At 37.8% G+C, this 22,873-nt stretch overlaps 1 protein-coding gene across 1 annotated transcript; it reads left to right on the top strand.

Annotated features, from left to right (window-relative positions):
- Window positions 1-1,853: 1,853 nt before the first annotated feature.
- LOC107678794 (neuronal acetylcholine receptor subunit alpha-7-like) lies at window positions 1,854-22,199 on the top strand. The gene is made up of 11 exons (XM_016474195.1): window positions 1,854-1,990; window positions 4,776-4,915; window positions 5,387-5,431; window positions 5,955-6,064; window positions 7,046-7,125; window positions 11,225-11,392; window positions 13,512-13,706; window positions 15,632-15,685; window positions 15,951-15,983; window positions 16,660-16,769; window positions 19,450-22,199. Exons 1-11 carry the CDS (start codon window positions 1,939-1,941, stop codon window positions 20,227-20,229), a joined length of 1,767 nt encoding a protein of 588 aa, XP_016329681.1. The 5' UTR covers window positions 1,854-1,938; the 3' UTR covers window positions 20,230-22,199.
- Window positions 22,200-22,873: the final 674 nt, after the last annotated feature.

Genomic DNA, 22,873 nt, shown 5'->3' with positions numbered 1-22,873 from the left:
CATGCTTGACTTTGCTGGTATGCCTCACCGATTTTTTTTTTGTATACTTGATAAATTTGGCAATTTCACACTGTAAAAAAGCAATTGCATCTAGCTTTTTTTCTAAGTCACGGATAGGCCTACTATAGTGTAGGCTAAATTACTTTCCGTCGACATGCATGTTAGAACAACAATATTCCTCCAGATTTTGCCCCAAATAGCTTAAAATAGCCATCTAAGGAAACAATTTTATATTGAATCGAAGTTGTGAATTCCATGCATGCACTGCGGATGAATAAATTATTACTCTTATATGATTTTGTTTTACAGTTTTCAGATTTTTTTTTCATGCAAATGTTGTTTTTTGATACTTTTACATTACCGTTGTTTGGTGATGCTTTCCTAAACGTGTCCGACCGCATTTGTAACGCAACGCACTGCAGGCATTTTCACGCAGGTGTTCTGACAAATAGTGCTACCTATCATATTATGCTACCAACACTGTATTTATCCTACTGTAAGGGTAGGTTTAGGGTTGGGGTAGGTGTACATGTTAATAAAGCCTCACAGCTTATTAATATCATGCTGGAAGCAAAATCTGGTAGGTAGCACTTTTCGCTATCGAATTATGCTACCATCTGTTTTAGTGGGAGGTAGCAAAATCTGACAGGGTAGCACAAATCGTCAGAACACCGGAAAAACGCGTTCATTCTTGCGTTGGTCTGGCGGTAACAAATCTCAGGACTCAAGGACTCTTTAAAATTATATTCTGCCACGACGTAGTTGAAAGGTGAAATGGCCGTTATATAGACGTTTATGCTAATTCCCGCTATACGCCACTGTTTTAGCTAACGTTAGTGTCTTATTAGAGTTGTTGAATATAATTAATGTACTTTCTCTTCTTCAGAGGCAGAGAGAGAGCTACAGTGTTTTTGGTCAACTCAAGCGTTTGTATCAAGATGAAATAGTATCGCTGTTGAGGACAATTATATTGATCGATTTAGACCTCTCTTTAGTAGGCTACTTCTAATTTTTGCTATTCTGTGGTGAAATGATTCGTCTCTCCATAAAAATAAATAAATAAATAAAAATAAAATACAGTAAAACAATGTAAATACAGTAAAACAAAAAATCTATTTGAATACATTTTAAAATGTAATTTATTCCTGCAATGGCAAAGTTGATTTTTAGCAGCCATTACTTCAGTCTTCAGAAATCATTCTAAAATGCTGATTTGCTGCTCAAGAAACATTTCTCATTATTATCAATGTTTCAAACAGCCGTGCTGCTTAATATTTTTGTGGGAACAATATTACGCTTGATGCTGAATCAAAGTATAATTTCTTTTTTTTTTTTTTAAATCGCACTAACCTCAAACCACTAAAACGATAAAATCTCAAAATCCAGCAATGCTTCTGTATGCCTTTTGAGAGGAAAATCCTCTGTATAGCAAAAGTTTTTACATTGTGACACATCTGACTTTTTCTGAAGATGATAGTCTCACTTTGAGAATTTGTACGAAAGTAGGACAAAAAGAGAGGGATTAGAAAGAGGGTAGGATTTAACCGAATGTAATTATTTTAGGTAGACAGGAAGATCAGTTTCCCCTTTCCCCCTTTTTTTGTCCTTGATCTCCCTCCCTTTGTATTCCCAATCCTCCTTCTCACTCATCCGTCCTTCTTAGGGAATCTCAGAGATTTGGTTGGATAGAGAGAGCTGACTTGTGAGTCTCAAATCAATCAGGTTTTTTTCCCCCCTTTTCTCTCACTCGCTGCGATTTGCCGACATCACTGGGTAGTCTCTCTCTCTCTCTCCCACATTTATTCTGTCCACTGCTTGCATCAAGCCAGCTCTTGCTTTCCTCTCCTCTCCTCCACTCCACCAGGATATTTCCTTCTCCTCTTTCCATATCGAACATATTCCTGTTTTCTGCCCTGCTTTTCCTTCATATCTCCTGGAATGTGGCACTCTTTGGCTTTCACTCTATGTGGGATCTCCGCTTTGATCCAGGGTAGGTTCCTCACTATGTGCACATGCATGTAAGTATATAAATCTGTGTGTGTGTATGAAACAGTTATTTAGGAAAGAGAATGAAGGCAAACATTTATAAGAAAGCAGCATAAGATTTTGGGTTTTTATTATTATAATTATTTTTTTGTTCTTGTATATGTGCGCTCTGCAAACCTGTTTGCCTGTGGGCAACCTTGTGCCACCAGATGTTTCGCATGTTTTTTTTTTGTTTTTTTACCACTGTTGCAGTCAAGAGAGAGAGAAAGAGGAAAAATCAGATGGAATCAGAGGGAACGAGAGGCAGAATGAAACAAAATTGCTTTGCCATGAAGAATTAGAAGCTGCAATCATAAATTGCACCTTCTCTCCCCCTCCTGTCTCCTCTCTCTCTCTCTCTCTCTCGCTCTCTCTCTCTCTCTCTACCTCTCTCTCTCTGTCTCTCGTTCATTCCTCTAAATCCATGGGTACATAGACTGCATGGAGGTGATGGAGGCACAGAGAATGCATTTTTAGATTCAGATCTCCGGTGTTGTTGTGGACATGTTGCTGCAGTGGAGTAGAAAGAGGGAGTGTGTGTGTGTGTGCTGCCATGGAAAGCCTCTCTCTGTTTTATCTTTCATTTTTTCCCCTCTCTCTTCGTCTGTCTGTCAAAAAGCAGAACTTTGACTTTTATTTGGGTTGTCAGTCTCACACCAGGCCATCTGGATTCGTTTCACGTACAGTCTCTTAATGTATAATTCTCTTTATAATTTTATAATTTGTGTCACACCACAGAATATTCAGTGTCTTCATGTTTTCACAGGTGCAGAAAAGAAATTGTTTTGATGGAAATGTTTCAAAGTATAGGTTTCTGTTTAATTTTACGATTTGGTATGTGTATTTTTATGTGTTTCCCAGAGATCCCAGTAATGTACATGGAACAAATGGTAAAAATAATTTTAAGATCTACTTCTTATTCTGACTTTTAATTATTTTATTAAGTTCCTCTGACCTAAGTAGAGAATATACCGATATTATTGAAGCATTAACCCTTCTTTTACCACAAAGTATTCATGCATTTTTCTGAAAGGTGACTTGTAATTTTTTTCATTTTGTTAAAACACACTGCAGACAAATAAAAGAAATCAAAATATCTAGCAATATCTTAATTTTTTTTTTTTTTTTGCATGTGAAAATTAATTGCATCCCCCCCCCCCCCCCATATTTTTAAACACCAAAAATGCAACATTTTTCATGAAGGACAGCAGCGTGTGAAAGTTTGTTTATAATCGTTTCTCATAAGAATACGAAACAGTCATGAAGTATCAACCTAATATTTCAGTGTTTTTTATCGTTAAAAATGGCCTTGAGGTCTATCAGACTCCAAACAGAACATTAACTATAAAAAGCAGACTATAAAATTTGCTTAATATCTGCACATTCTAAGTTTAAATGAAAACTTCCATTCTTCAGATATTTCTGTTATTCTTATTATTTACTTGCCTCTACAGTAAGTTCAAGAAATGTTTTATCAGAATGTCGAAAGCAATAAATGCCTACACCTTAATGTGTCCAGGGTTGATATTTCTGTTTTTAATGAATAAAACCATGTAAAATAATTCCCAGATAGAAGGTTATGGACATAGCAGGGTCATAGACATGCTGTAAACATTGGTGAAGGAACATTTTAACTATTAAATTGAATTATCCTTGAATATATGATTTCTTGGGTCCTGTTACCCTTCTTGGTTATTGGTGAACACACCCACACTAAATTCCCACATTTGGTACAGATGTGTATGTGGGTGGAGCATGTTCATCTAATTCTGTCAATCACCACCAAGGGTAAACGCTGCTTACCTCACTCATGTAAACAATGGCATCCCTCCACCTTTATTTCTATTTCTATTTTCTTAACCTTAGTGATTATGTAGTCCAGGGGTTTTCGGCTTGTCTTGAGCCTCATGCCCTTTAGGGAATGTCTTTGTACCTGAGAAACATTGCTTGATGCTTTTGCTAAACAACACAGAATGGCCCTGAAGGATTTTTCACGTCAGTAATCCCACAAGCTCTATATTCTCTTTTCATTGCTGCTAGTGGTCATAGTCAGTTGAGAATGCCAGTGGGAATCTGATATTAAACCTGTTGTTGTGGCTGAAGGCACTGCTTTTCTAGTGTAAATGAGAGTAATAAATTCAAGAGCTGGTCCTTTCTTGCCTTTAACTGTTAAATTTATTCTCTTTCATTCAGTCATACCTTTTCCACACATGCCATGCACACACACACACACACACACACACACACACACACACACACACACACACACACACACACACTCTCTCTTCATCACACAGCTTTTAAACCTCTTTTCTGGGGTTATTAGGCAGAAATAATTGAGTTTTTAAACACTGGTCCTTCACAGATGTACTTCTTAAGAATTTCCGACAGCAAAATTTAAGTTAAAAGCTAATGACACTAGTTAGCAATTGGCAAAGGTTGCTATATATGAGAGACATACTTTATAGCCCCGTTTACACCTCACCTCTATTAATGTTCAGTCCATTATTTTCTCTATTGCATATTATTTCTATCTATCTATCTATCTATCTATCCATCCATCCATCCATCCATCGTTCTGTCTATCTCTCGTTCTTTCATTCTATCTATGGTTTTGTTCTATCGGTCTGTCTGTCAGTCTATTGTATAATCAATCTATCTGTCTATGTACTATCTTGGCTCAGTGAACAAATGTCTTGATTTGAACTGTCTGGAATGGGCTGTACAGTACATTCATGTCTTTCTGTCAGTGTCGGTGCAGGGTCCATACCAGCGGACCCTGTTGAAGAACCTCCTGAAGGATTATAACCGCATGGAAAGGCCTGTTGCAAATGACTCTCAACCTCTCACTGTCTTTGTGTCTATGAGCTTGATACAGATCATGGATGTGGTAAGTCACTCTTTTTTTTTGCCTTCTTGAGTGTTATGGAGTTTATCTGGTACCCCAAGGTGTATTTTTTTCTGGTTTCTCTTGTCCTTATGTGGTCACTCTTTTCTGCTGTGCCATCTCTGGCATATTTGTATTGACACATCAAATGATGTGCAATATACTTATCAAATGCTGTACATACTGCTTTCTGAGCCTGGCTGAAATTTGATTTTGATCTGTTTCTGTTTAATGGTCTTCTTTATCCCTTCGCCTCACCTTGTTTTCTTGCCACCACCTATTAAAATAGTGATGCTCTATGTCCAAATATTTTTTTAATTTGTCTAGAGCTGAATATGGTGATCTGTTTTCAGCTTTCACTGACTGAGCTTTAATTTCACTCCTTAAGTGATATTTACATTTGTCATTTTGTGACATTTATCTTTAAGCACACAATTGATTTGGAACTCACTCTAACTGTTCTTGGTCATACAGGATGAGAAAAATCAAGTACTGACCTCCAATATCTGGCTTAACATGGTAAGCCACAACTTAGTAGTTAGTAGCCTTATGCTTAACTAAGTGACTTAATGATATATCAGTATATCTAGGACATTAGATGTTCTGGGTATAGTACAGATTTGTGGCATTTGTAGCATAACGTTGATTTCACTCGATGACAAAAATGAAGGACAATCTGGGTTACAGTGAGGCACTTACAATGGCAGTAAATGGGGCCAATCCATAAATATTAAAATACTCACTCTATTAATAGTAAAGCCATAAAACTTGATGATGTCACTCTTAAAGAGACTTTAAAATTGATGATTTAAACAGATTTATAGCTCAAATAATACATTAATTTCAACATACACTCTCCAAAAATCCTCCAATAATCTACCCCATTCACTTCCATTGTAAGTGCCTCACTATAACCTTGAATTTTTTTTTTCACGAGTCAAAATATTACATCTATTAAATCTGGCCTTATAAAGCATACTAATTGAATAAATGTAAATGTGGTAAAATGGTTGACACAGTTCTTTCTCTATATATTCCTCAGCACTGGTATGATCATTATCTGCAGTGGAACCAGTCGGAGTACCCAGGTGTCAAAAACCTTCGCTTCACCACAGACCAAGTGTGGACACCAGACATCCTGCTCTACAATAGGTATATAAGCATTTGTATTAATGAAACAAGACATTTTTTCATTAATATTATTACATTGAATAGTATCATTCTTACTTTGTAAGGTGGTTTTGCTTTGCTTTTTTTCCTGGGATATATTTCCGTCTTGTGTGTTGTATCTGAATACTTATTTTCTCAATTGTAAGTTGCTTTGGAAAAAAAGTGTTTGCTAAGTGAAAACAAGTATATGGTACATCCCTCAACAAGATCTGAATAGATTTGAAATCCAATAATTGCAGTGATCGTGCAGGCAGACACTTCATAATAAGAAGGAGATCCTTAAGTGAAATGATATACTTTCATCTGCAACATCAAAAATGGCTATCTGTGTGTGCCTGGGCAAAGAATCCTTGGGAACTGGAATCAGCAGACGTTAGTTTGTGTGCATGTGACTGAGGATTGCAGTATTGGGGCCATAATTCAAAGTGTAGGGCTAAACAGAAGAGCAGCTACAGATCAATGAACTGAAAATTTGGTCCTTGGGCAAAAGCAGGTCGTTTAGTCGAAGAGCTGGTGTCCAAACAGCCTATTAACATCCTTCGCTGTAGACTTCCCTTTTTTTTTTTAAATTCAGAGCTGATTCACATGGGAGCTTGCTACTTAGTTGTACATTAAATTTAATGATGGCCTCAAGCTAATTTTTGAAAAGGACATTATTCATTCGTACCTTGGTATAACCTTACGAACCACAGGAGTCTTTTCTCATATTTAGCTTTAACTTTGAGTTAATCAAAGCCCTAAATCTGACGACTGCCTAAATTTGCATCAAGATTCTGTCCTTATCACTGTCTCTGAATGTTAATCATGTCTTTGTCTTGAAAAAAAATTATCTTGGAGCTGAGGCTTAGTATTTATTGAATGTGAAGATTGATGTTTGGTGCTCATGGTTTGAATCTGGCTTGCAATATTTCCCTGATACCCAACATAAAATATCTAATATATGCACCCTTTCTCCATTTGCAGTGCAGATGACAAGTTTGACTCCACATTCAAATCGAATATTATAGTGAACTCCAGTGGCTACTGCAACTACCTGCCTCCAGGTCAGTGTGAATGCTTATGCTTAAGGTTTATGGTACATATAATGATAAAAGCAATAGTAAGCTGCGGTTCATAACACAAAAACACCAGTGGTATTAAAACGTTAAGCTATAAAATTATTTTTTAGATGGAAATAAACATAGGAAGGCAGCAGGAAAAGGTCACCTGGTTTATGGGAAGTGCAACAGTTGAAGCACACATGAATATTGTCGCTAGAAATGCAGTCATGCACACAAAAGGATGTAATTTTTTTAAAGCTGTTAAAGAGTTCTCTGCATACTGAGTATGGAAATAAAAGAAGCCTCTTTCATGTGCCATAGTAAATGATGGTTCATGGGTCATCAGTTTATAGATCTGCATATCAGAAACAGGGACGTTTATGGTGCAAAAGGAAATGGGAAGTTCATGAATTATGTTGCAGCTACTTTATTTCCTCTGAGGGCAGTAGTGCTTAAGAATATGCATTGCAAATGCATATTGCATTTATTTTTGGAAAACTGAATGAGAACAAAAATCTCCCTTTGATGAAAATATATGCATTGTACATATAAATACAGGCTGAAGCAATGACATGGTTTTTCCAGTATCATAGATTCTTCAGTTTATGTCTGTGAAGAAAAACACCTATTTTTCTCTCTCTTACATGCATATGCAGATTCATGCACTAAAGCAGGAGTCTTTAAATAACCCTCAGAGTCACGGCAGATCGTGCCCCAATGGCTCGTATTTGCACCTCACTCTGATTTCATCGCAATTTAATGCTGCTTTTCTCTTCCTCACATTAAAGTCATCCAGTCCCTCAGTAGCAAACAGAAATCAAATGCCCCTTTGAAGTCAAGTCAGGCAGAGAGATGAGGAGAGAAAAGGAGGAAAAATAAAGATCTCACATCTCGTTTTCAAAAATATGTTTATTCAGTAGTGGCTTGTGGGCGTGAACAGATTTTGGTAATCCAGTGAACTGCAGATGCCAAGGACACACACAGAGACAAAATAAAGCTTTGTTTTTATTTGCTGCAACTGTTTGTCCTGACGTCTGTGTCAGTGATGTTATGCACACGGATGACGATATCAAGATACTTGCAGTGAAAGGTGTTACAACAGCTGTAAATCAATGGCTTGTGTTGACAAATTTAATTTCAGAGTAGATTACCCTGTTCTAATATTGGTCTACGTTTTGGTGGCATTCCTAGTGGTACTGACAGGAGATGCCCTGTAGGGCTGGTGACTAATTTTCCTGACAGATTTAAGGCAAACTACAGTGCCTACACAGAATCATGGTGTGTATTTGATCCATTTTGTTTATTTCTGCAGTACAAAGATGAAACCAGTAGTGGCGGTGACCAATGAAAAACATAAAACTACATCAATATTACATATATCAGCCCAGACATATGAAAACGTGATTAGCAGGTGTCTAAGAGCTCATAACAGGTTTTTAGCATGCACCAGCTGCTTTCTGCTCTTCCCTGCGTCATCTTATTCAATATTTTTCAGCGTCTGTACTGCTTGCCCCATGCCTCTCCTCTGAAGAATCCATTTAGCGGGAGTGGGTTTGCTAGCTCGCTAGCCGTTTTTATTGATTAGCTTTTAGGATTAGTCACCTGGTTCCCTGGAGTAGAAGCCGTCGACATGGAGAAGAAAGGCAGCACAAATCCAGCGGAGATCTGAGGTTCTTAGACTGAGCTGTGTTTAAGTCCAGTATCGATTTAGATTTAGACTGATTTGAAAAAAATCACCATTGTGCTCTTGAGTGTACTGTAAACTTATCTGGATAAGACTTCTCTAAATGTCAAGATACCAGAGGAGGTTTTTATGCACTTGAGGGGGTCCGGTTACCAAAGACAAAAGAGGGTGTCAATTTGAGTAATTCTCAGTGGAATGACATTTGTGATTGGGAAACCTTTGGAAATGCAATACTGGCTAATTTTTATAAGTGAGTCACACACTGACTCCCTCCACTTTAACTCGCAACTGGCGTTGGATCAAAGCTGCATGGAAGACCCCAGTTCCATAAGGAGGCTTAAATGTAATTAGTGCTGTTTTATAAGGCAAATTGCTCATACTTAGGGTTAGGGGTTTAAACAAAAACCCTAAGTATTAAACTTGGGTATATAAATAGGCACTGGATGTTGCTTGTTGAGAAGAGCTGTGCTCTTTCTAAGTGATTTTTTATACCAGTCTGACAACAAAACATACAAAAAGATCTAATAATACTTATTGAAGAAGCAATTTAAACCATAACAAGAGATGAGAATATTATTCAATATTATTGTATATAATAATATATTATATTATATAGCAAATGGGTAGTTGACATGAAATACTGACATGTCCTGTCATGAGAACAGCTTTTAATTTTTGTCATGATTATTATTATGCATGCAGCTTTTATTAACCCCACATTGAGTAGATGTACTTTTAAAATGTATTTGTTACAAGTAAAAAAAAAAATTATATATATATATGTATATACATGTATACACACACACAAACATATATATAAAGAGAGAAAAACTAAAAATATATATATTTGTCACACACATAGATATATATATATAAGGTTCTGGCTTATGATTGTGGTATGATCAGGCCAAGCATTTTCAAAGTGGTTAATTTTTTTCTCCCCCCCAAACTGGGAATTGAGATCCTGGGACCATTTTCAGAAGACTTTCTGGTCTTCATCTGGACCATAGATTAAAGAGAAACTTCTGTCTCATATCAGAGGCCCAACAAAGAGGTGAATTATTTAGGAATCTTCTGAAGCAGTGTAGATCAGTTTGAAGAGGATGCAGATGGGGTCAGTACAGCAGAACATTATACATGACCTGAAAAATACCACTTTATCTCGGAAAATCAATGTTTCTCTTTTTGTATGAAATCCTTTAGCTGTTTTCTCATTTTTTTTTTCAGCTCTGGAAACTCTACTTTTCAAAGGCTAAAATGCATTTAACGTAGTCAAGGGAAGGAACAGCATGTTCTGTTGTTTTGAAATGCACTGAAATGCTTTGAGTTACTTATGCTGTGCTGTTACTAGTGGTGTTTGTTAGAGAAAGCATGACTATTACTATTGCTCATTTTAACAAACTCCTAAGCCTAACTTCACCCTCATCACTTGTGCTATGGACATGAATGATGATTACTACATGAATGATACATATGCTTTTAGTTTGACTACCGATTGAAATCAGCATGAGCTTTTTTTTAAGGGCCATTAACAGAGCAACCACCCAAAACGCCATAGAAACCAGATAGCAACTCTCTGACAACCACTCAGAACTGAAAAATGTTTGTGCTACAGCTTGCAGTTTGTCAGTTGTTCTTCAATATTTCCATTCAATCTCAAGTACTGCTCACTTACATCTGTGGTGATTTAGTCCTTATGCTTTTAAATATGTTTGCTGCATGAGAATCACTTATTCAGAAGAGACTGTGAAAGGTTCACAGCGTGATTTTTTGGGGGTAAATTTGCTGGATTGTTCAGTCAATGTTCAGAGGCAACATAAGCCCCAGCGAGCTTCCCTTTTCCTGTCTTTGTTCCATCTCAAGTGTGATTTCTTCAATAAATATGTAAGTGTATGATTAGGAAGCGGTGGTTTCAACCGCTGTGCGGTATAAAAACAAATTACTCTTATTACTGTTCTCATCCATATCTGTCATAATTCTTCTTTTCAATGTTCAAAATGGCTTATTTGCAAGCTGTTTGAAAGAATAAACAAGTTTATCTGCCTAATTAGTTGTATTTAAACTTGAGTGAGTCTATTTAGTTGCTGATATGACTCATCGAGCTGGTGTCTGTGTAATAATAATGAGAGTGTCAACCTGGTTATCCGTACAGTGCATAAAGGTCTTTATGTAATGGTGTTTCCTAGGGCTCCCACATTTCTGAATGTGTATCTTTTAACTGTCTGGTTTTACTCCAGTGAAAAGGTCAGTTTGATTCAATTTCGAGTTGGCTGCTGCAATACGGCGCTGATGAAGAAGCGCTGTGGCATTTCGAGGCAGTACATTCGTCAGGCAGTTTAAATACTGACTTTGGCTCAGAATGAAAAGCATAGATATTTTTCCTCCTTTTTGTCCTCATATTTGTTCTCTTCATCCCAGGTATCTTCATGAGCACCTGTAACGTGGATGTACGCTGGTTTCCGTTTGACATCCAGAAGTGCGAGCTTAAATTAGGCTCGTGGACGTTTGACGGATGGCTGCTGGATCTCCAGATGAATGAGGCTGATATCTCTGGCTATATGCCCAACGGAGAGTGGGATCTTGTGGGTGAGTGAATAGAGACAACATTCCTTCGCACAATCAAGCGAACGTAACACCCACAGGTAGATTATGATGTGCTCTTTGTGTTGCTGTAGTAACTGACAACAGCTCAGGCAGTGAGAGGTCAGTTTGGCAGATGCATGCTTAAATGGTTAAAATGCATACGGCATATTTTTAAAAAGTAAATGCTGTAAGTACACCTTTAAAGCTTACGGGCCTGAGAATTCTTACCTGCTGTATAGAACAGAAATTGCTTCAAAATTGGAAAAGAAAATATCCAGCCCATCTTGTTAAAATCATGTCTATTCATATTCATCCGATGAGCCTGTTAGTATTGAAATGAATGTAATTAAATTGAGTGGATAAGAGGAAGCGGACTGGAAAAACATCTTGCACTGCACAATTCTCTCTCTTACTGACTCTCGTTTGCTTCTGTTTGCTGTGCATTCTGTAACATCATGCCGTCACGCTCTTGAACTTTTCTTGAACATTTTTAATTGTTCAGCGTACTTGCTTGATATTAAAAAGACCGAAACAGTTTACATTGTCTTAACATTACAGCCCTGTTGGAAGCCCTGTCTGGTCAGAATTGTTTAGTTATGGTCATTAATTGGTCCAAGCTGGTTTAGGTAGTTATTCCGCTGGATTACAGCTGTTATGGCTGAGCTCAGTCTGACTTGTTGCAGAAACTGCTTAGCCTCATTTTACAAGTTAATTGTCAAAATTTGTCTTTAAGACTGGTCATAACGTCAAGTCAGTTACATAAAAACATAGATTGGTTTCAGTTTGAATCTGAAAAATAAGATTACCCCTTGATTAATTGTTAGTTAGTCATACACAATCTTAACATAGTGGCTGTTTATGCAACTGGTCCCTGATTAAAGCTGATAAGCTGCTCAAGAAGAAGAGGTTCACAAACTTTTTTGTCAACTTGAAATATTTACTTAAAGTACACCCGAGAAGCTGATATTTCAATAATTTAACGACACACTGGCATCTTCACAGTTTTCAGATGTTGGTTAGTGATCATGTGAAATGCAAGTAAATGGATAAAATATAGGATAAAAAGTGGTTTATTTTGACTTTGTAACTGGACTTTAAAGTGGACACAAACCTCCAACCTTTTAGTTGTGTTATTGTCTCAGTCCACATTAGATTCACACAGGTGTTTTAGGAACTGAATAATATGAATGAATATTTAAAATAATTATAATAATAATTGAAGTTACACTACTAATATTTATATCTTAAATCCTTCACTTTAAACTCAAGCTTTAAACATTTGAAATCCTTGAGGTTTTATTTTGGTGCAATACTGCTTTGAACTTTTGTCCACAAATAATTATGCTAATGTGTATATAAGTTAAACTTGCAGCACAAGCAGAGATACAGTTTGCGGCATTTACAGTAAATGCTCTAAGATGGTGGTGAATAATACAGTAGATCATATGCACCCCCAAATATTTATTTTAATTTTACATTTGGTATAATTAATTATTAGCTTATCATCAACTCACAAAACCCTTGCGGTTCCCTCACAAGCCCCTATTTGGGTAACCCTGCCAGGAATATTTCACCCAACAATGAAAATTGTGTAATTTTGTTTCATCATGTTGTTCTAAACATTTTCTCTTCCGTAGAACATAAAAGGTGTGTTTTTGAAATATGTGTTTGCAGTTTATTTTCATATAATGACACTGACTACAAAAATGACACAAAATGCCTTTGGTTCTTCTGTGTCTTGTGACCAAACATAGATGTCAAACCTGATGCCAAATATTTCAGTCTGTTCCTCACTTTCACTTTAGTTTTGGTTTCTTACTTCCCTTTTACGTTTTTGAAGGGCTACAGAGGACAGTATGAAAAAACTTTGGAGATCTCTAATGATGTTCAGACAAAAGGATGATGCTCAGTCGCGGAAAATAACTTGCTTCTGGCTGCATCTGCTGATTAGGATGTTGTTTTTTTCTAGCAGATCAAAGGTGGAAGAGCAGCATCGGCTGCTCTTGAGGACAACAGCATCTCTTTGAACATGAGACCAATCCACAGAAAAAACATGTTTTTTTTTCGATATCCCTCCTTCATTATATACTCATTAATCTCCTCACATGCTGTGTCTAACCAGGTGTGCCGGGCACGAGAAACGAGCTGTACTATGACTGCTGTAAAGAACCCTATCCAGATGTGACATTTGTGGTGACCATTCGCCGACGGACGCTCTACTACGCCTTGAACCTTCTGGTTCCTTGCGTCCTCCTTTCATCCATGACCTTGCTTATCTTCCTACTGCCTGCTGACTCCGGAGAGAAGATTTCACTAGGTATTATGAAAGAAAGACAGAGAAAGAGAAATATATTGACAGCTTATAGAAGAGAAGAAGGAAAAAGCGGAGATGGCATCAGAATTCAAAGATCCTCAATTTCTGGAGTTAGATTACATGAACTAAACATGATTGATTTGGAAGAAAGATGTTGTATATTTTTGCATATCTCAATTTCAGTGCAGCGGAAAAAATAATTCCACAGCCTTGCCAAGTTCAAGACACAAAACAGAGAGCAGGGACATGCAAAAGAAAATGTGTGGGTGCTCATTTCTTAGATAGTGCCTGGTTGTGTCATGTCAAATGAACTCTTGGTTTACATCAAGGGCTTTCATCTACATTTTTTTCACTCTCTGTCAAGAGACCTTTGCCATCAAACAACTTAGACAGTTCAAAGAAGAGTAAAAACAGTCACCGGAGATGGAATGGAAAGAATTTTAGATATGTCTTTCAGGAAATGTAAAGTGGCATGAACTGAAGGGTTTTCACAGTATATAAGGAGACGCGAGAAGACAGAAGCTTAGCGCAACCAAAGAGAATGGAAAAGAGGCAGTTTCCTCAATTCAAGAATGTAATGTCACTGCAAGCACAATGAAGGGAAGTGCTTTGCCGTACACTCATATGGGCAATTAATCTATTAATGTAATTAAAGCAGTGATGAGTCAATGTGTGTAAGAGAGAAAGAGAGAGAATGCATTGCACTTTCCAGGAACACGGTCTGCAATATTGAAACATCTTTGATAGATGTAGTATTAGAAACTAGTTTAGGATAGACCTCAAAAAAGTTCAAAAATAAATGTTATAAATGTTTTTCTAAAAAGCATATATTAAAGGGATAATCCACCAAAAATTATAAAAAAAATTATGGCACAATATACTGTTAATCTGAAGGAATTTTCCATATTGATTTGGTGTTTTACCCGTATTTTGACAATGTCCGCTGTTTTTTTTCTTTGTTTTGTTTTTATAAACCGTGCTAATTTTGTTTCTAAATGAATCAGTGTTTTTGATTACTGTGCTACTCTCATTAACAGTCTTCATGTTATTGGTGGCAGAGATCAAGACTCCATCCCGAGAATGACTCAGTGACTTGCTCATAACTTGTTTTAATACTGAATCAGTCAGTATTTTTCAATGAAACAGTTGAATGAACAATTCAGTGACTCACTCATAAATCACTTATTGCCACCTACTGACAGTCACTGAAAAATCCCCACCACTAAAGCACAGGCTGTAATACAAACAGTGAAAGGTCCAATGATTGTGTTTAATTAATCAGCATATCACAAAATTAATTCATTTTAAATTTTAATGGTACCCCTGATGTAAAGTCAAGAGTGTTTTTTTATGAATCCAGTTGATGAATTCAGTTAGTCTCATTTGGTGGAGTATTTGTGACAATAATTTTCTTGAGTGTTCATTATGCCAAGATAGCACTTATAAGTCTAAGCAAAAAAACATATGTAAGAGAAGCAGGCTGAGTGAGAGAGCGGAAGCAGATTTAAACATCAGATAGAGATGGAAGGATTGTGTGTGTGGGGGGAGAGAGGAGAGAGATGGATAGCAGCTGGAGAGGGAGGGAGATGACTTGAACTGAACTAAAGAGCGATTGAGGAAGAGAAATGGCCTGATGTAATTCACTTTATGTATCTTTTGTAGACGTGACTTATAGTGCTACAGAATATGATTTATAGTAATAAGACATACAAAAATTATCTCAGTTTAAATAAACCTTAATTTCAAACAGTTTAAGTCAAAAATATTTGAAAAAAGAAACTATATATATATAAAATGGCCAAATACTGACCAATTCATCGACCTGGACCAGTAAACATCTAATATCTGGTTATATGTGTATAATTATTTATGCAATTATATGTATGTTTCACGCAGTCTATTTCTTTTTGTTTTATACCTATTCACAGGTATTACTGTGCTACTCTCATTAACAGTCTTCATGTTATTGGTGGCAGAAATCACATCATGCCCTGCACTGCCGTCCAATCAGATCCAATCAAATTCTGTCAAGATGAGTTACATCCAATAAGAAGCTGTGTTTGGGCATCTTATTGTACTGCCAATGTCACACATAACTAGAGATGCTGTATAACTAGGCATTTATTTTAGTGGTCATTTATTTATTTATTTAGATGCAGATATCTATACTGCAGGGTTGCAGATTTAATGCCTATGAATAAAAATATAAATACATGTATAAATATATATTAGAATTTTTATTTGTATTGCCAGCAACCTCAGACTCCATCCCGCTAATAGGTAAAGCATGCATGTCTGTGTTTGTGCATATTTTAACATATTTTAAAGGAATTGTTCATCCAAAACTGAAAATTTGCATCTTGGATGGCCTGAGGGCATTTTACGTGTGCTCAGATGCACACATTGCACCACTGAAGAACAAATCGATCACCATTCTGTATCACGGCCAAAATTCCTGATCTTGGCAGCCATACGCTTGGCTTCTCATGGTAATTTGCAACATGACTCGTAAAAGACCGCTAACTGGAAATGATGAGCAGGTCAGGAGAGAGAAGAGGCAGGAGAAACAAAAATGAAACTGACCTAGACATAGAGATGATCCTCCAGGAGAAAAAAAAAAATTCCGCCCCACATTCACTTTTCCCACCCTCTGGTTTATAGGCCCTCAGAAGCCGCAAAGATGTAATCTGCAGAAATGTGTTCACCCACAGCGCTTTGTCTCTCCTGTCTGTTGCCCCTCTCCTTTATGACTGAGTTTTTATGGTTCACTCATCTGTTCCTCATTCTGCCTTTCTTCCCTGCGTCACTCTTTTATAACCAATGCCCCTTTTTTGTTACATTTGCCCTGGTTTTTACTAGCATGACTGGATGATAAAAGGCTATTCTGCTAAGAGAGTAATAAATTAAAGGTTTATGCATTCCATAATCTCTTCCTTTCTCCCTGTTTCTCTCTCAGGACAGTATTTTGCCAGTATAATGATCATTGTTGGAATGTCAGTTATTGCCACAGTGGTTGTGCTCCAATATCACCACCATGACCCCAATGGAGGGAACATGCCCAAATGGGTACGTCTATTCACACACAAACACATACACATTCAGGTGCCTGAATCCACAAATGCTTTTTTTTAAAAATGTCTCTCATGTCGGTTGCATTGGAAGCAGTAATTTATTTATGCAATGATAATAGAGATAAAGCCAACAGAAGAGGGGACTAAATGAGTAAATAGGATGCAGATGGATATAGATATGCGATCTGTCTGCGTTGATGAATGACCGTATTTGAGCGTTCTGCAAGCCAATTAGCAGCTCAGCTGATGTGCCCCGGTCCTGCTGATCGAACGCCATTTACTTACAATTACAAAGCCAAATGCAACAACAAGAGAAAGCTGACAGGTGTATTTACTAAATGAGACTAACATTAATTTAAGTATTATTTTCAATGGTAGTGTATGTGTTAGGGCCCCCAGGTTGGTTGCTATGGTTTTCTGGATTGGTCATTATTTAATACAAAACAATATTTAATACAAAACCACACATAATGTTTCTACTGTGTCTCTGTCAATCACTCTGATATTTAGTTAAAATTAGTTTATTGACATTGCTGTTTGTCACTGTCTTTAATCAGTTCTGTGAATGACTGTATGGTATGCCACATGCACTGTAATACGTTTTATATTAAATTTTCAAATGAAGATAGCAACATAATGGTTTTATAAAGTATGCGTTCATATGTGTTAAGGGCTAGATTTTCGTGACCTTTTGTTAACTGTATTTATGACAAAGAACTGCACAGATACAGATATTATAACAATCTATCGATAAACACACACCTTGTGTCCTCTGTTTCTGTTTGAATCCGCTCGCGCTGCTCTGCCTCGGTCTGCGGATTGAAGAGCGCGCTGAAAGACGGGGATATGAAATTTCATATGAAATTTAAAGGGGACCGATTCTGAGGCGATCACGAATTTGTGTACAGTTTATGGAGCTAATCGCTATAGCCCCACTAAAAATGGCCTAGCGACGCCCATGCATCTTATGTCCATTTCGGAGAACCAGGACAAATATTTCAATCGATCGCTCAGGCATTTAAGTGGCACCGAAATGAGGCACCGAAATCTGCGTTCTGATTCGGTTCTAGTACATACCGGTTACATAGGTACCGGTGCCATATTGGATTATAGGATAAAATCCATATAGGATTTCGGTACCCAACCCTAGTTAGGTGTCAACAAGTCGAAAAAGCTTAAATTTCAATGATATTCTGGCCCTTAGACGTGACGTCTATCTTCCTTAAATGTAAGTCTATGGATTTTTTTTTAGCCGCAGGACAAAAATTGTGTGCCTCAATGCTTAGAAAAGTAGTAACACATCTCAGTTGCACAATTTGAGGATTAATACTGAAGGTTATATTATATAATTTCTAACTCAAAGTATGAGCAATAATAATAGTGACATGCTTGCCTGAACACAACGTCCTAGGATTCTATCATGGGATCAGCTTTTAGCAACATTCACACCCAATACTCGACATGTGTAGTTGTTGAAAATGTCCACCAGAGCCAGGGCTCAAAGGAGTTGAAAAGGAAAACCCTCTTTTTCTGAACAACCTGGAAAAAGGTTTACATAACAGCAATGGTATTTATCTTACCATCTAAAGAGCTAAAAAGAGTTCAGAAGAAGATGCTAAAAGGGAAGGGTAAGGTGGATACTGATCAGGGAAAGGTGTTGTTTTAATGCTTGTCAAACCCTTGAGAGCTTCTGGACCTGTCGAAGAAGATGAGAGAAACATATTCAAGTCTGTCTAGAGTGTCTTGGTAATGCCTGTTCTTTCATTTTATATTATATTGTCTGATTCATTATATATTCTGAAAGGTTTGTGATATTGCACTAGTGGCACTGCTTTTGTTTATGATAGCCAAACATGTATTGGCTTGTGTTGAGTCATCTTTTAATAAACCAAAATTTGTGCAAAGATGCCAAAGAAGGACCTAGTTGCTTAAACTGCAGTTTTTCTGCAGATGAAAGCGGTGCCAACCCCACTAGTCATACATTTTGCCATGCTTTATGCCTCTCTTTGGCCAGGACTTGGCGGTGCAACTGAATAATTCTAGTTGGTCACCACTTTATCTCGCTCCGCATCATAGTCCTTGCTGTCACATGTAGCTGTTTTACAACTCCTTTCCTTCCAAAACTTTTCCCTCTTGACTCAGCAGACACTAGCTAGTGCTTGGAAAAGAAAATGCATGCTTCCTCTTACATAAATACATAAAATTATGCCTAATTTTGCATTTGATTTGATTCGACTTTTAATATTCAAAGCTAATGTTGTTTACTGAGAAAACGGGATATGGGTAAAATTTGATTCAAGATTCAAAATTCTAAATTTGATTAAAAGTTGGTACTGTAGGGGAATAAGGAAGATTGGAGATTTATTCAAAGATTATAGGCTATTCTTAACTTGAAGGAAAAGAATGGTATCTCCAAATTTCTCCAATTACACATTTTTATTCATTCAGTTTCCTTACAGTATCCACAACTAGCAACACTGGAATGAGTAGCACTAAGAAACCCATATAGTTCAAGACAGATGACTTTCATTTATCATACATGTATATGATAGTATAGTATATTTTATCACTCAATGTTTAAAATTTGAGACAATAAATAAACAAATAAAAAATGTGTAAAATGTTTCAACACTATAATTACCTATTCTCTTATACACATTTCTGCCTTCTCTTAGGTTCAGGTAGTCTTGCTCCAGTGGGTGGCCTGGTTTTTGCGTATGAAGCGTCCTGGTGAGAGTGAAGACCCTGAGCGCCCTCCTTGTGCCCCTCACTTAAGACGTTGCTCTTCAGGTTCCCAGAGCGGCAGCCTCCCAAACGCACCCGGTTCTGCCTCTGCAGACCTCCACCACCACACATCCTCTACGCTACACCCCCTTCATCCCCAAAGCCTCCTTCAAGCCGCCGCGGCGGCCGGCCACACCCACCATCTTCACAACCAGACCAACAGTGCCAACAACAATGGCAACCTGCTGTATATTGGGTTCTCCAGCCTCGACGAAGCTTCTCCGCCATCTTTGCTCGCCGAGTCTGTGCAAAGAAACAGCATGCCGGGCGGCCCACGTCCTGCGGTGGTTTCGCCTCCAGTGGTAGGCTCCAGTCCGCCACCTCACCTGCCCTCACAGTTCTGCAGCCCTCCGCCGCCTCCCATTCCCAATCTGGAGGCAATGGGTTGTCCAAGCACAGTGTCCGGTGGTGGCGGAGGTTGTTCTTGCTCGGGGACCAGCGGCGGAGGAGACCCACAGCTTCAGGCTATTTTAGAAGAGGTGCGATTCGTTGCTGACAGGTTCCGCGGACAGGACGAAAATGACAGCGTGTCCGAACAGTGGAAGTTTGCTGCAGCCGTAATCGACCGACTTTGTCTGGTGGCATTCAGCGTTTTCAACATCATCTGCACCATCTCCATTCTCATGGCAGCACCTAACTTTGTGGAGGCAGTTTCCAAGGACTTCATCTGATTGCTTTGTTGGAAGAGAACGTGCATTCAGGAAACTTGGGTTTGACCGTAAATGGGAAGTATTCATTTCCCTAACACAGTGACTCAGCTTTTTTCCCCGAAGACTGTGTTTGGAATAATGCAGAATCTTGAGGTCTGGATGGAGAACGCTTCTGAATGGCTTATGTCCTGGACATTTAAGGGCCGCTCAGGCATCTCAAACCAAACTATGATGTTGGTGGAATTCCAACGACCTTCACCGTAAGGTGTTTGTAAATGACAAAGGGGTTGGTTTGCTATATGGTAAAATGTTCGGCTATGGAATGAATGAAAAACTAAACATAAAAAACTGAAAACACTGATTATTGATCTTTCAACTGTGTCAAACGCCTCATAACCTGACATGAACCTCTGAAGAATGACCAGTCGTGTTACTCAAACTTGTGTGACATTGTACATCTTACATCTAGCACAGTGCAAAACTTCTCTAAGATGTCAAAATCTATTTTGGTAATGTTCATCTACGGGTAGGTGAGGAGAGAGGGAGGGAAGAGCAGAAGAGACAGAGAAATATTCATAATAGTGGCAGATGTGAGGTGAATGGCTCGTATAAACCCAGATAAAAAACTCTCGTCTTAAAAAAATGAAAAAGGCACTTGTTTCAAGGACAGATAGGAGAGTTGGAGAACTGCTAGAAGGTTTGAGTGGTTCAGATAATGGAAAGATAAAGAAGTGAAAGATGGAATACCCCCTTGACGTGGACAGAGATGTAGACCGATGGAGAGATTAGGGCCTCACAAGAAAACGAGGCAAGAGCAGAACAAGGGTAATGAAAGACAAAATGATACTGAGTGTATTAGCAAAAGAGACACAGTCAGCGCAAAACGAGAGAAGGATGGGCTGAAGAAGTGGTTCAGACAAGTGGATAAGAAAATGAAAGAGTGATGGGGAATTAGAGAGGGATGGACAGAAACAGACAGAGAAGGCGGTCCCCTAAGTGAGACTCAGCAGCATTTACTGGCAAAAGGAAGAATGGCTTCGCAGCTTGAGAGAAATAGCGCATCATGCCCCAAAAAAGCCAAACAGTTAGTGCATCCGTCACAAAACAGATGAGGAGAGAAAAACATACTGCAGAAGGGAAGTTAGAGAGAGTGTGGGAAGAAAGAGTAATAATCCCCCGAGACATACTGGAGAAATGGCACAAAGACAGTGGAGACATGGGTAGAATCTTATATCCCCCTTCCTCTCTCCCATCATCTCTGTGAAATGACAGACAGTGTGAGGTGTTAAGAGATGATCTTATGAATATCTAAGTAGGAGCAGAGCCACAACCACAGTAACTGTGCCCTGATTCTCTACTGTTACAAAAAACGGGTATTTGAGGTAAATCTCTCTTTCTTGCTCTTGTTTTTCACACTTACACATACAGTATCCTACAAATGTTTGGAAATGCCTTGGGTAAAGTGGGGTTTTGCGCAGTATCAGCATAAATACTGATCCTTTTGTTATGACTTTGCATTTATAAGAGATGTACACAGACAATTTAGTAAATGAAATATTAATGAATTCAGAACACACCTTAAGCTGTTTTTAATCTGTTCTCTGTCTGGTCTGTCAGTCAATCAGTAAAATGCTATAAAGGTGTGCTGATCCAATAATTTTCAAAAAGTTGAATTCAGCAATAAGGCATTACAGTCTGACTGTGACAAGTATTTATTACAGTATGTAATCAAAAGGAAAATAATTATTGTTGGTCTTCAATCATAATTGAAAGTTACTTTAATGCTTTCATGCCAAGAAATTATTTGACAAGGATTTGTGCTGATTTTGTCCAAAACCCAACATTAAACCTTAGAGGCTGTGTTTTTTTATTCCACTGTGCTGCTTTTCTGTAGTTTTCCATGTAAACATGCGCTAAAAGAATGTTTTACCATTCTGATTGTGTCTCATGTCTTTTGCAGCATCTCACGCATGACATTGCATTCTAAAAATGCAGCACTAGAGTTATAAGTCCTAGGCCTATACTCTGCGTTTTTTTCTTGTTCTTGTTTTTCTTGTTTTTTTCACGTCTTGTGTTTTCAAATGCAAATGCGCATTCTGTGTGAATGGCCCCTTAGGATGTATTCAAACTTTCAGAGGGTGCTGTACAACCAGTGAACATAAAGTAGAATGAACCATTTCAGTTGGTTTATTTACAACTTTAAAGCTGTTAGGTGTAATTTCAAAAAGAATTGAAAAAAAAAAGTGATGTTTCCAAAAAGGTTTCCTGAACATTCTCCCAATCTGCCAATGTTTGGGCAAACAGGTAGTCAACCCCAAATCCATAACATTAATTCTTACTATTTGAGGTGCTCAGCAATTTTTCAAAATCAGTCCATTTTGCTGCCATGTTGGTAACACACATCAACTATTTCTAGTCATCTAAGTACAGCTCCATACTAAATGGGAAAGACCAAAATCTCCTTAATTGTTGGTCAATGTTATGTTTTGTCTTGTATCATAAATTGTACTTCAGCTAAAATCATGCAAAATATGTATTGTTAAGATTCACAGGTCCATACTGATGAGTAATCAAACAGGAGATGCCTCTAAAAACTTGACTGGCTGTTGTCTACCCACCATATTGACCATTACGATCACTCCTGTTCATTGGAAAGCAGTGGAAG

The sequence above is a fragment of the Sinocyclocheilus anshuiensis genome, unplaced genomic scaffold (genome assembly GCF_001515605.1).
Source record: "Sinocyclocheilus anshuiensis isolate Anshui unplaced genomic scaffold, SAMN03320099.WGS_v1.1 scaffold1960, whole genome shotgun sequence".
Lineage (NCBI taxonomy): Eukaryota > Metazoa > Chordata > Actinopteri > Cypriniformes > Cyprinidae > Sinocyclocheilus > Sinocyclocheilus anshuiensis.
This window is presented reverse-complemented; position numbering and strand designations above follow the sequence as displayed.